The sequence below is a fragment of the Lycium ferocissimum genome, chromosome 6 (genome assembly GCF_029784015.1).
Source record: "Lycium ferocissimum isolate CSIRO_LF1 chromosome 6, AGI_CSIRO_Lferr_CH_V1, whole genome shotgun sequence".
Classification (NCBI taxonomy): domain Eukaryota; kingdom Viridiplantae; phylum Streptophyta; class Magnoliopsida; order Solanales; family Solanaceae; genus Lycium; species Lycium ferocissimum.
Window position 1 is genome coordinate 3,907,232 of NC_081347.1, and position 13,609 is coordinate 3,920,840.

The 13,609-nt window shown below is 34.6% G+C and overlaps 1 protein-coding gene across 1 annotated transcript; it reads right to left on the reverse strand.

Annotated features, from left to right (window-relative positions):
- Positions 1–5,770: 5,770 nt before the first annotated feature.
- On the reverse strand, positions 5,771–11,738 carry LOC132058973 (AP2-like ethylene-responsive transcription factor AIL6). The gene is made up of 9 exons (XM_059451412.1): positions 11,154–11,738; positions 9,858–10,407; positions 9,677–9,759; positions 7,616–7,624; positions 7,417–7,505; positions 7,210–7,283; positions 7,071–7,121; positions 6,705–6,781; positions 5,771–6,613 (listed from the first exon to the last, which is right to left on the reverse strand). The coding sequence occupies exons 1-9, from the start codon at positions 11,350–11,352 to the stop codon at positions 6,153–6,155; spliced, it is 1,593 nt and encodes a 530-aa protein (XP_059307395.1). The 5' UTR covers positions 11,353–11,738; the 3' UTR covers positions 5,771–6,152.
- Between the last annotated feature and the right edge of the window lie 1,871 nt (positions 11,739–13,609).

The window sequence follows — 13,609 nt, forward strand, 5'->3', positions numbered from 1 at the left end:
CCATATGGAAGCGATTTGTGAACTTAACCTGAGATGAAGGGCTTGAAAGTCAAGGCCTATCATGCTTTTGAAAAAGAAGCCTTGAGGATTGAGTCTGATTTGATTCATTTTATTACGCGGATTGCCCTTCTTTTGGGGTGGTCTTTAAATTTTGCCCCACAAATTGGTGGTCTTTAAGTTTTGCGCTTCGCTTGAAAAGGTGACCGAAAATACTGAGGTTCTGGGTTCGAATCCTCGCTCAGGCATAAGATAAAAATAATTTCGCAAGGCAAGACTTTGAGAAAAGTTTGTCTTATGCGGCATAAGTTGCCTTGAGGCATAACGATCCGTCATATGTTGCCTTAAGGCGTAACTAAAAGTTTGCCTTATAAGGCAACCTATGTTGGATCTGGCATAAATTTAATTATGCCTTAAGACAACTTATGATGTCCCCGGCAGAGGTTGCCTTACCCTCTGTTCGGATGGTTGTTTCTTGTGGTTCATTAATGTACAGTATGGTATGGTACAGTATGGTGTTGTATTGTAATTCTTTCGTATTAATGAACACAATGTTTGAATAATCGTATCGTTTGTTGTGGTTTAATAACATTTGTATTGTTTGGTTTGACTGTATGGTACTGTATAATAACTTGTAAGTTTACTAAAATATCCTTAACTCTTAATTAGAAATTAATTTATATATATTAATAAAACTCAGGTAAAGAATAAAATAGAAACTTTAAAAAATAAGTAAGTAGGGGGTGGGGGTAGTGTGAGGTGGATGGTTGTGGGATGAGAGTAGGGGTAGTGGGTGGTAGGGTGGGGGTGAGTGGTTGTGAGGTTGGGGTTGGGTGGTGGTGAGGGGTAGAGTCCGGAACCAAAATGCCCCAAAAAAAAACAGTTTCGACCAAAATACCCCAACAAAAAAAAATGTTACGAAAACACCTTTAGAGCAAAATATCGCGCTAAAGAGTTAACGGAAACGGCTTCGTTAATCGCTATAGTTCAAGAATTTCTTGCTATAGTGCTCGTTGTTTTTTTTTTTTTTCTCCCCGCTCTTTTGGTTAACCCTTCTTTCGTTACACTTTTTAACGTACTTTGACCATAGATTAATCATGCTTCGGGACCCCGAAACTTCAATATTTTATATAGAACCCTACTTATTTTTGTGCGATTAATTAGGTAGGATCAACACATCAAGGATACACAAAAGTTCGGATGACCGTTTTAGAGGTTGAAAAGTGCTCGAACGCCATTTTCGTTCAAGGCTCGGTGACATTAGCTTGAAGTTCTTTACGAATACTTAAACTTGTTCATTAATAATTAATCAAAAGTTAGTCAAAATGGCAGCGTTCATAAAAAAAAAAAAAAAAAACTTAATTAAATTGCATCATTCATAACCTTGAGTAGATGAAAATACTTAACACACTAATTCATTAATAAGAAACTCATGATATATTAAAAATACAATCATCAAAGTAAGAAAAAAACTTAAAAACATTCATCAATTAATGCCCTTGAGTTGATCTTCCGCCACCACCGCTAGATGTGCCACCACCACTAGAGGTACTTCCACCACTAAAGTTTCCTCCACCCCGAGAGGTACTTCCCATGATATATTAAACTTAAAAATACAATCACAACATTCTTGAGTAGATGAAAATACTTAACATTCTAATTAATACCTAAGAGCATAACGATATATTAAACTTAAAACTAAAATCACAACATTCTTAATCATCATCAGAGTACAAGTCCTCAATATCGTCCTCCGAAAAATATTGGCGGTTTCTTAAGACACATCTTTTTTCGGTAGCGGGAAGTTAGTTCTCTCTGGTTGATGATGCTTGTTCTTCGACCAACTTTAGTATGTAAAATCTACATCGTCTTGCCAAGATTCCGTTGTTTTCTTTTCTAATCCTTTGCACGGCAAGCTCGCAAGTTTCTCGCACCTACTTGAGGCATGGTTAAGGAGTACCTCGTTGGTATTGGAGCGTTGAGATTTTTCAAGTCACGAACAAGACGTTACGATTCGGCAAGCCGATGTGACCAAAAAGAGCGATGCGTTAAAAAGTGTAACGAAGAAGGGTTACAAAAAGAGCGAGGAAAAAAAAAAACAAGCACTATAAGCGCGGTAAATTCTTGCGCTATATTTATAGCGCTAATCAATCTCCGTTAACTCTTTAGCGCGATAATTTCTTTTGCGCTAAAGGTGTTTTCGTAACATTTTTTTTTGTTGGGGTATTTTGGTCGAAAGCCCCGTTTTTTTTGGGCATTTTGTTCCGGACTCGAGGGGTAGTGGGTGGAGGTGGTGGAGGGGTGGGTGGTGTGAGGTGGGTGGTGTGGGATGAGGGTGGGGGATGAGTTGTTGTGGGGTGGGGTTGGGCAGTGGTGAGGGATAGTGGGTGGTGGTTGGGGTGGTGGGTGTGATTGGCGGAGGAGTGGGGTAGTTAGGGGTGGGGGTGAGGGTGGGTGGTAGGGCGGGGGTGGGATGGGGGTGAGTGGCGGGGCTTAGGTGGGGGTGAGTAGTATGGTGGGGTGGGGGTGAGTAGTATGGTGGGGGTGGGGTGGATGGTGGAGGGTGGGCTATAATGGAGAAATGAAATACGTAACTACGGAAAAATGACCAAATCCGTCGTTTCAAAAATTGGGACTTTTCATGGTTATATAACCATGGAATGAACCACGGGTTTGCAACACTATACTACATAATTTTCAAAACAATGGAAACAAACATAGTTTCATAAAAAATCATACATTAATGAACCACAGGAAACCGCCATCCAAACAAGGGGTTAAGGTATAACTATGTCTTAAGGCATAAAAGTCTGCCTCATAAATTGCCTTAAGGCATAAAATTTATACCGGATCCGGCATAACTTTAATTATGCCTAAAGGCGCTTATGCCGGATCCGGCATAACTTTCTCCAAGCCTTGCCTTGCCAAATTATTTTTTATTTTTATGCCGGAGATGGAATTTGAACTCAGAACCTCAGGATTTCTACGCGAAAGATAAAAATTAAAGACCACCCCGATTGAGGGACATTCCTGCGAATTGCCCGATTGGATTGTGGTCTGTGAGGACTTGGGCCGGTTAAGATAGTTAGCCCAGTCCCTCGTCTTGTATTGATGAGAGACACAATATTGTTTATTTGTTGTTTTGAATTCTTCTTTTTTAACCTTCCACACTTGCGTATAATTTTTTATACAGTAAAGTGTAGTTAGATTATTTAAAACTAAATATAAATAACTGGTTAATATCACAGCTGATTGGTAATAGAGAGGGTATATTATTTGTCATTACTAGAATAACTATACTGGTAAAGCTCCTGCTACTACAACTACACCTTAATTAAATAGGCGTTAGGATATAAAAAGATGTTATTTGGAAAACAACAATTTCTAATCCTTACCAATCATATCGTTCCATTTATGCTCGTTTCAAAAATGTTATACAAAATAAAGATAAAAGTACTCGGAAGTTTTTACATATGCTAGTAGCAGATAAATTCTAATAAGACTAGAAGACTCCTAGAAAACATAAATGTGTTAATATATCTAAAGCACATAATTATTAACCCATTGGTTTCTCCTGTCTAAAGCCGCTACCCTCTTTGGTGCGCACAGAATAAACTTAGGGGTCGTTTGGTAGATAGTCGAAATTATCCTGGGATTATAATCCCGGGACTAATTTATCCCATCTATTGGGATTATTTTATACCATCTGTATAAGTGGGATAAGAAGGTATAAGCTGGGATATCCCAGCACTAATTTTTGTACCATGTTTGGTACAAGGTATAAATTTATCCCAGGATAAATTTATACTTTCTACCAAACATGGTATAAAAATTAGTGCTGGGATATCCCAGCTTATACCTTCTACCAAACGACCCCTTATAGAAAAAAATTCATCTTGTGTTAGGGCTATTACACAGAAGCGGAGTTTACGTGCACACCCAAGAAGATGGCGGCTGCAGTTCCCTTATCTTAAAAAGCATTCACTTCAAGAAAAGAAAAAAAAAAGTTACATTTTGAAAACTTGGGCAAAACTGTCTTGACCAGTGGGTAACAAATTCTGTCTTTATGTCATTTTTCAATATTATATTGTGTTAGTTTTCATTATTTGTAAAACCACTAGGAGAAATGGGGCAAGGTATGGTTCCTAACTGACAAAACATCAAAACCTTATGATGCAACTAGTATATATTCTAGAAGGCCATCAACTTTTCCCAGTTTGGTGCTACGTATATGACGTTTTAGCCTGATGGGGTTGATAATATCCATCATTTCCATGCTGAAAATTTCAAAATGCAATCTCAACAAGATGTCAACTTGCTATATCTTTTCTTGACTATATGCCATTTCATTTCAATCTTTGGTTAGGGTAAGGTACTGCTTGTTCTGAGAGGACATTCTATAAAATAATAATATCAATGAGAAGACCTTTTTAACCCGTCTTATCTAGCAACTCAAAAACGTTATATTGGAAACAGTCAAAAAAATTATATAAAACTAAAAATACTTAAGAAAGAAGCTATTTCAATAAATTTATGAACGTTACTTTCAATTACATGATTGTATTCCAGGCCGATCACAAACATTCTTAGCATCTACTTCTCATGTTAGGCATAACTGGTTGATTTGGCAGCTCTCTCTCAATGCTATTAATGGTTCTTTGGTTACCTTTAGTTTGATTATGGAAATCAAGAAAAAGAATCTACTAATAAAGATTACAAATTCGCTCAAGAGGAAAAACTTATACTATCGTTGCCACTCTGTGTTACTTTGGCAGACTGATCTCAGTATCAACGACTCTCTTCGTTGCACTTCTTCCTAGCTGCCTGGCATTCAGCAGATATCTCGTTTACCTATTTTTTGACCAAAAGGGCAAAATATTGTCTTCACTACATAGGCACTAGAACAACACTCAGTTGAATTAATTATTTCACAAAAAGCATATCTTCATAGAAGTGCAAGAAGCGTTTTTGAATCCTTCTCAGTAGAAGTCAAGGATTTGTGACCGAAAATTGTGCTTTTACTCCGTGTTTTTAATATTTCATAGGTATTTTAGATACGGAAAAGGGCCAAAATTACCCCTGAACTTTGGGAAATAGTTCATCCATACTTCTTTCAGATTATACGTAGGGTCAATTATACCTTATGTCTAACATTTGCCACGTGGCATCATCAACCTTCAAAATTATTTTTTCCTCAAATAATTTTTTTACCCACTAAAATAATCCAACCCGAATTTTTTTTTCTTCCAAATTGATACGGACCCAACCCATTACCCTTGGCCGGAGAAAAATCGGGTCGGGTTATTTATTTTAGTGAATAAAAAATTATTTGAGGAAAATAATTTTGAAGGGCTGGGATGATGCCACGGCGTTGCTAGCATAGTTAGCATAGAAAGGACCGATAAGACTCCATGGTATAAGCAAGATAATTAATTCTAAAGATAACGAAATATTTGAATAAACTATTTCCCAAAGTTCAGGGGTAATTTTGACCCTTTTCCGTTTTAGATATTAAGATTCAAAAAGAACAGTGGAACAATAGAGGCTACTCCTATTATAGTGAAATTGCAGTCATTTGGCCAAACATCATTTACAAAGACCAGATTTTTTATCCTTTTTATTTTTGGAGTTATCATTCTTTTGCCATTCCAGCTGCATTTTACACAGCTAGCCTACACGAAGTCACAATCCATAGTCCACTTATAGTCATCATACATTAATAGTTCCAATATTATTGAAGGAAAAAGAAATGACAGTATCAAAAAAGAGACTAACTGCAAAATGTAAAGAGCTTTATATCATTTTCTTTTTTTCTATGTCAATTCAACCACCAGAAAGTTCACCAAGTTCATATGGTCCTAGGGAGCAACTCAAAAAAGATGAGGAAACTAGAAAAAAGAAAAGCAAAATTTTTCCACAATGAGTGCTCCCTAAATACCCTGTCAACATTGCATCTACTACTTATAAGTCTCTGAATTAAAGGTACTTTACAACATTTGAACCTGACAAGAACCGGTTAAACGCTACGCTAAACTTCTTTCGCGGGTCAGAAAACAAAGGGTCAGCATGAAATAATAGACGATTAACATATTAGCAGAGTCGAATTTTCGCTAATTAGTCGAACTATAGCTAGCTAGCAATCCTTTTTAGGTTGGTCAATAGGATTGGTTAGGCCAGATGAAGAGCTCAGCGGCCGAGGGCAGTAACGGCATTGTACCTGCCATTGAAGTCACATTACCGGAAGCATCAGGCCCACCTGCATTGCCAGACTGGAGGTACTGGAAGAAGTTGTGGTGATAGAAAGCCGGGGTGGTTGTATCGAATGGGACCCCACACGGGATTGCAGAGACAGGTGGCATTGCCCCGAAATTGATGTTATTGCTACTGCTATTGTTGCTGCTGCTGCTGTTGCATTGAGTCAACTGATTGTTCGACGATGACTTCTGCTCAGACTCGAGGGAGAGTTTCAGACGCTTTGCGGTCCCACCAACGGGGAGGGCGCTTTTCATGATGGCTTCGACATCGTATCGATTCATCTCGAAATTGGTCACTGCATTCATTCCCCTGAACTTTATTGCTGCTATGTCGTATGCTTCTGCTGCTTCCTCTTCAGTCGCTGTTGAAAATTTAATACGGATTTCGATTAATATTAAGGCATGGTTAATTCATTTCGACTAATACAGTTTGAATTAAGAACACGAATATACCAAATGTTCCTAGGTAAAGATCCTTGTTTCCAGCAACTCGGCCGATTCTTGCTTGCCAACGGCCTTGTTGATGATGCCTGTAATGTTCATTAAAATTGTTAGTCATCACAACTAATGAATCACGATATTAAAGAGTCACCCATCGCACAGATAGAGAGAATTTTAACCTTGACGGGTACAAACTTTTAGGTTCTTATCGAATTCATTCCGCTTTTGATATTATAGGCTCAAAATTGAATATTTGTTTTGACATTTTAGTAACTTTTGTTACATGTATTGTGTCGAAAATCATGGTTCAACGAACCCGTCAAATGTGATATGACACTAATAATTTAGGAAAATAATTGCTGGCAACAAATTTGGTACCTTGTCACCCCGCGGTATATCGAAGCTCCTCGGGAGAACCCGCTACTTTTCCTGATATTTACGAGAGAATATCGATGAGAATAATTGATAGAAACAGGAAAAGTCATTATCATATGAAAAAACTATAGCGTACACCAACCTTCTTAGAGAGGCAATGAATTCTTGCTTAGTCATGTGTTTCATTTCCTCCAGTTCTTTACAATAATTGGAAACCTGAAAATAAATTTTTAACCAAGTTTAGACTCAAGCTGTATTCATGGTTACGTCCCTTTCCATGCAATAATTGAAATGCCCATAACAACAACAGGGAAAAATTAATAAAAGGTGTATATATATAGTATATTACAGGGCAGTTGGTGGTAGCTGTGGGACCCCAATACTTCAGAGCAGCCAAGTCATATGCCCTTGCTGCTTTTTCTTCTTTGTCATATCCACCTATACATTTCACAAATTTCCAAATATAAAAATCTCAACTTTATGCCCAACTTTGAAAAATATGTATCTATAGGGAATTATGGGAATTGAAAAGAATTGAATAAACTTACCCAAGTACACTGCAGACCGATCGGATAAGCAAGAAAGCAATACCGCCATTTCATGAAGAAAAATGAGTAAAACATTAGATTATGAGCCTAACAATATTAGTCAAGATTCTAGCATAAAAGTGTTTAAAGGGAAAAGGAAAAAGATATAAACAAAACAGAAAAGCCAATAGCATGCTTAAGCTTTTACACATTTGTACATCCTTTTTGTAGGTTGGCAAGATATTGTAGGTTGGCAAGATAGTGACATATAGTTAACTAAAAGAAAAAGAAAAAGAAAAAAAAAAAGATGGTGACTTGTGTCTTGCCCAAACCAGGAAAAAGTTGAACATGTTTTTGTTCATAGTATATTTGTTAGCAGAGGCAAAACTAAAATTGAATTTTTGAGTTCTAAATTCTAAACAGCTTATTGGGTTATAGATAAATTATTTATATATATAAAATGGAATTTTAAACACAAATACAAGACTTTGACCAAAGTTAATGGATCCTCATTGAACCCGTAACTTCCTCCAGCTCCTGCTTATTAGGATCATGGACTTGTGAATTGAAGCTTCCAAGATTTCATTAAAAATAATTTGAAGTTATCAAGATTTCATTACAACAAGAATTACTAACTAAGCACTTGGATTCTCACTAATTCTAGGAAGTGAAAGTGCAAAAAAGACAAATTGACATTGAAGTTCTATCTAGATAAACAATTCTTTGATCTGTCAAATCTATCATTCCCTTGGTTCGAAAGCTGGCTAATGCATGTACGACATTAAAGAACTGTACAAAGAATTTGGTGGGGAGTTCATTTAAATTTTCATGTGGGGAATGAGACTGGACACCCTTTTGGTCAAACTAAATGAGAGGCACTGGCCCATGAAATGAAAGAGGAAAAAAAGCAAAAGTTAAAAGCAATCTGATAAATTTTCAGAGTACCAGAAGCTAGCTATTGTCTATACTACACTAGCTGATGTATGTGTACTCTCAGGGTGGAAAGGTAAAAGAGAAGAAGGTGTAGTCATTTTAGATGCTGCATAACAGGAAAAAAAATCTATGGATAAAGAAGTAGAATAACTTCTGGACAAAATCTTGAAGACTCTGGATTTTTCAGATGAATTTAATTTATTTCAGATACATACATGACAATAAATTTTATTACATTATTAGTGTATTTTAACATGTTAAGTATTTTCTCTTCTTGGACAGAAATTTCTAATAACCTCGGTAAATAATGAGTCTACCCTCTACCGTTCTACACTTGAAACGTGTCTGCAATGTCTAAACCACATGTCACGCGTACTCTCATGTCATTTTATTCTACTAAACAAGAAATCCCGAAAGTCAATGGTATACGGCCCGAATCACGGTGAATAACGGAGTCGCTCTTCCACCCTTCTCTCGATATTTTTGTCTGTAGCCCTAACACAAACTCATCACGCGCTATACTCTCACCGCTATACGCGCTATATTTATGACTCATTTTTCAGTTACTCAATATTTAGGTGATCTAATAATGCAAAAATTCTTTTAACACTACAAAACTTTTTTCAACTTTCTCCAGATAAAGAATGTACCTTTAAGCTATGGTGGTGCACAATGAACATACAAAGCATGAACTATCAATAACATTTTTGCAGAACACAACAAAGACCATACACCAAAAACATGAACAAAAATGACGGCCTATCTGATCAAAATCACTTGAAAGAATAATAGGAAACAAAGATAAAATAATTACCAAAAGTACAAATAGTATATAGAGTAGGGAGCAGCAGCACAGAGAAATTTGTTGCAGTGAAGACACAATATCACAAACACCAAAAAGTACACAAAACTGCAAACATTTGTATTCAAATCATTCAATCAATCATCCTAAAAGCTTATTGATTTGAAAGAAAGAAAAATACCCCCTCCGATGAAAAATCTGAACCCCTTTAATTTTTCAGTATTTATGCTTTCAATTGCATGCAACTTTCTTTTCACACTCCACATTGTAAAAAAAATAAAAACATTGAATAAAAAAAGCAATTTAAAAAAAAAAAAAAAAAAAAAAGTTGGTTATTTTTGTACTACCTTGACGCCCTTTTCTTGCTTGGCCTTCTCTTCTACAGCTGTTATCCCATAGATGAGCTTCATATCTTCCTGTCCATCTATGTCTGCAAAAAAAAAAAAAAAAATTAAACCCCACTTATTTTTTCATCTAAATCTACTAAAATATCAAACTTCAAAAAAAAAAAAAAAAAAAAGTTCATACCTTGTTACACCTCTGTAAATGGAAGTTCTTTGACCAAAAGTATCAGAAACTTTCTTACAACTCTCATCAACAATAGCTTTTTCTTTTTCTTTTTCTTTTTCTAAGTACTGATTAACATTAGTATTAACAGCTAATGACAAAGCACCACCACCAACATTAACATTATTATTATTCACCATACACTGTGAATAACCTAACTCATTGCAAGATTCAGTACCACCAAACTCAGTACCAACAGAGTTATCAACTTCAGAACCTGAGTTAGTTGAAAAAGCTTGAAAACCAGTTATATTTTTGAGATCTTGATGCTCATTATTAAAGCTATTATTATAAGCTTGAGAACCATTTTGTTGTTGTTGTTCATAGATGTGAGTCAATGATGATGAGTCTTGAGTCAAAGATGATGTGTCACCACCAAGAAAATCTTCAAGCTTTGGTGGATTTGAGTCCATAAAGTTTTGAAATATAGATGTGTCACCATTGATGTTAAGTCCTAAAACTTCTTTTTCACCTTCAGAATACATCACTTGTGGTTTTGGATTAGACCAACCTGCATAACAATGGTTAAAAAAAAAAAAAAAAAAAAATTAGCCAAAAAAAAAAAAAGGCTAAACTTTGTGACCAAGTTTTGGTTTTATTTGTATAAGAACAAAAGTTAGTACCTTAGCTTGCTGAACTAGAAATGAGTTTTTGAAAATGAAAATAAATTAAAACAGTCTGTTAAATAAAAGGTGATGATGAATGAAAAATGTTTTAGCAGTAACTGAAACGGCATACGAGTACACACACGGTTGCATTTTATTTGTCTTTTTCCTTAACATTTTTTCTTTTCCCTCAACAAACAAATGAATAGGTAGACTTTAGAAAGAACCTCATTCAAAATCACTAGTCTCATTTCACATTTATGTTGCTGGCTCGACTTATTTAGATTCACACAGAGAAAACAAAAAGATTTTTTAGCTTTCTACTTAATTAAAAAAAACTAGTTTACATAGTTGAAACTCGAAAAATCTGGTTAAGAATGAACTTTTTTTTTATAACGTTTTTCAAAACCTCTTAGGGTTTTTCACCTTAATATTCGTTAAGTTTTGAAATTTACTGGCTAGATTAACTTGAATTCACATCGAAACAAATGCCTGACATGGGGTTTTAGTCTCTACTTAAAAAGAACTAGATGTCATAGCTGAAAAATCCGAGAACTCTGATTAAGGATGGAATCTTTTTTATTATTTTCCACTATACCATCTTGAGAAAAAAATGAAAAAAAAAAGTGATGAGGAAAAAATGTAAACTTACCATGAGGAAAGAAGTTATCAGCAAAATAGTAATTATGAGAGTCAGCTGATGAAGGACCAAGATCAAAATTAGTTGGATGAGCAAGTTTCATGTTGGATTGATGAAGCATAGAATTAGACTGATGATGTGAAGAAGAGCTCAACATTTCCATTGAAGACAGAGAAAATGATAACCAGTTGTTGTTGTTATCTGGTGCCATTGAAGGAAAAAAAAATCAAGAACCTTAAAAAACTCCTTAAAATAAAACCAAGAAAACTAAAAATCCAAATACCCAAAACCGACTTAGAAAAGAGAAAAAATAAAACTTGACTACTATTGAGTTATACCTCAAACTTATCATCAACCCATTAAGGATCAAGCTGAGAAAAAAACAGAAAAAAAGGTGTTTTAAAATATAAAACACTTTTAGATATATCTGTTTATATATATATGTAAGTAAGAGTAAGATCTTCTCTTTTCTTTTCTCTTCTTTTCTACTTCTTGTTGTTCTTTTGACTAGAAGGACAAAAGTGGTTCTTGAAAAAAAGACTTAAAAAGAGGAGAGAAAAAGCATGCAAAGCTAAAAAAACTCAATAAATGAAGAGAGAAAATTGTTTCAAGTTATAATTGTAAGTTTGGAGAGAAAAAGAAGAGAGATTATTGAAGAGCATGTGGTGTAATATAATGGGAGCAAAGAGCGGTTTCAGCTGCCATTCGGCGTAAAATCAGAGGGACACATTTGAAGAAACTATGGAAAAAGAAAGGGTTTTCTCTTTTTTTTTTTGGGGAAAAAGTGAAAAAGTAAAGGGGCTATTAAGTGATCTTAATAAAATAATGGGGGTGAATTAAATATTAAGAGGTAAATATGAGGGGGTGGGTAGGAAACAGTGACTTTTTTTGGCACGGCGCAGTAGAAAATTTGTCTGAACAAGGCCGCGTAGAATCCGGGCTGGCGGACAATTTTTTTTTTTTTTTTAGGTTAAAAGATAATTATTTGAATATGTTGAAATTAAATTTCACTAGAATATGTTTTTTATTATTGCACAAAATAAATTATGTACTTTTTTTCTTTCTAAACTGAGTTTTTTTTTCCGATTATTTTTTATTACATGGGGTAGGGGGAAGGGAAAGGGATTACGAGGTGAGGAAACGAACTCTTACCAACAAGGTGAAAGTTGAGGCAGTCAACCAACTGAACTACTAAAATCCCCTTATACTAAGTTATAACGTGTTAAAATTATAGAAGTTCGGGATTGACTAAAACTAGCTTACACGTGTAAGATGCAGCTTCTCCGATATATCAGGAGAACAATAATAAGAGCTGATAAATCGATCAAAACGTGGAAATGGAGCTCGTCAAGGTACGTCCACGTTTAGCGAGCTTGTTTTCTTACTAGAATATGTTGAAATTATTGAACAATGATAAGGAATACTCGTCGATAAATTAGGAATTTCAGTAATTTTTTGAGGATGTTAAGGAGTGTTTTGGAAAAAATGCATAACGGTAAAGCGACATAAAAGATTATCTACGATGAGTTAAAGAGAAAATTAGTTCACACTTACACTTTCTTCAAAATTTCTAAAATAATCGACTAAAATCTAGTGTAAAATTTTTGCGCTTAATATAGATTTGTTTGCTTAACATATGCCTGCTTCAAACAAAAAGACTAAAAAAAGAAAATAATCTACTATGAGGGAAGTTAAAAATTTAAGTGATTAACAATTAGACACATTACAAATTCTATGAATTAACTAAAAGTCTAATAAGAATTAAAAATTAAGATACATAGAGAAAGTACATTCAACAAGAAATGAGATTTTAAACCTCAAATTCTGTCACTTTATTAAGCGCCCCTAGTGAAAAGCGTGATCTTAATGTGCTGAAAACGTAAATCATGTTGAAAGTTTGAATTTCCAAGGTTAATAATTGCCTTAATTTAGCTTTAGACAAATATGAATTCTCAACATTTTGAATAAAAATTTGTTCATGCTAAAACTGTACATCTTAGGCATACGTGACCTGATTCATAACTAACCTATTCACGTTTAAAGCATCAAATGAGCAAAAGTAAATTTTAAAAATTAATTATTAAATTTTTTTAATTAAGTAGTCACGTTTGTCTTATGTGTTGTCAAGTTCCTACAAAACTTGATATAATATCATAAATCACATAGGGGACACACGCACTAGATATATTAGCAATCAACTATTAGGGAGACAACATTCTAGTGACCCACTAACGTCTAAATTTCAAATTTTAATGAAACAAATTAAAACTTCTATAACAATTTTGAAGTAATCATTATAAAGAAAAAAAAATATAGATAAGTATTATACCTTCGGCAACAATAGAATGCTACTTTAAAAAAAAAACTATATTAATATTTACATTAAACCAAAAAATGAATTGACATTTGAGATACAAGCTAATGTAATTACATATTATTTGATTATGATTAAACGAAAAAATATATAA

Coding starts and splice junctions, on each gene's coding strand:
- LOC132058973 (XM_059451412.1), bottom strand. CDS start 11,352: ATGGCACCAGATAACAACAACAACTGGTTATCATTTTCTCTGTCTTCA. Junction 7,122..7,209: donor TTCATTGCCTCTCTAAGAAG/GTTGGTGTACGC, acceptor CGTAAATATCAG/GAAAAGTAGCGGGTTCTCCC. Junction 6,614..6,704: donor TCTTTACCTAGGAACATTTG/GTATATTCGTGT, acceptor AATTTTCAACAG/CGACTGAAGAGGAAGCAGCA.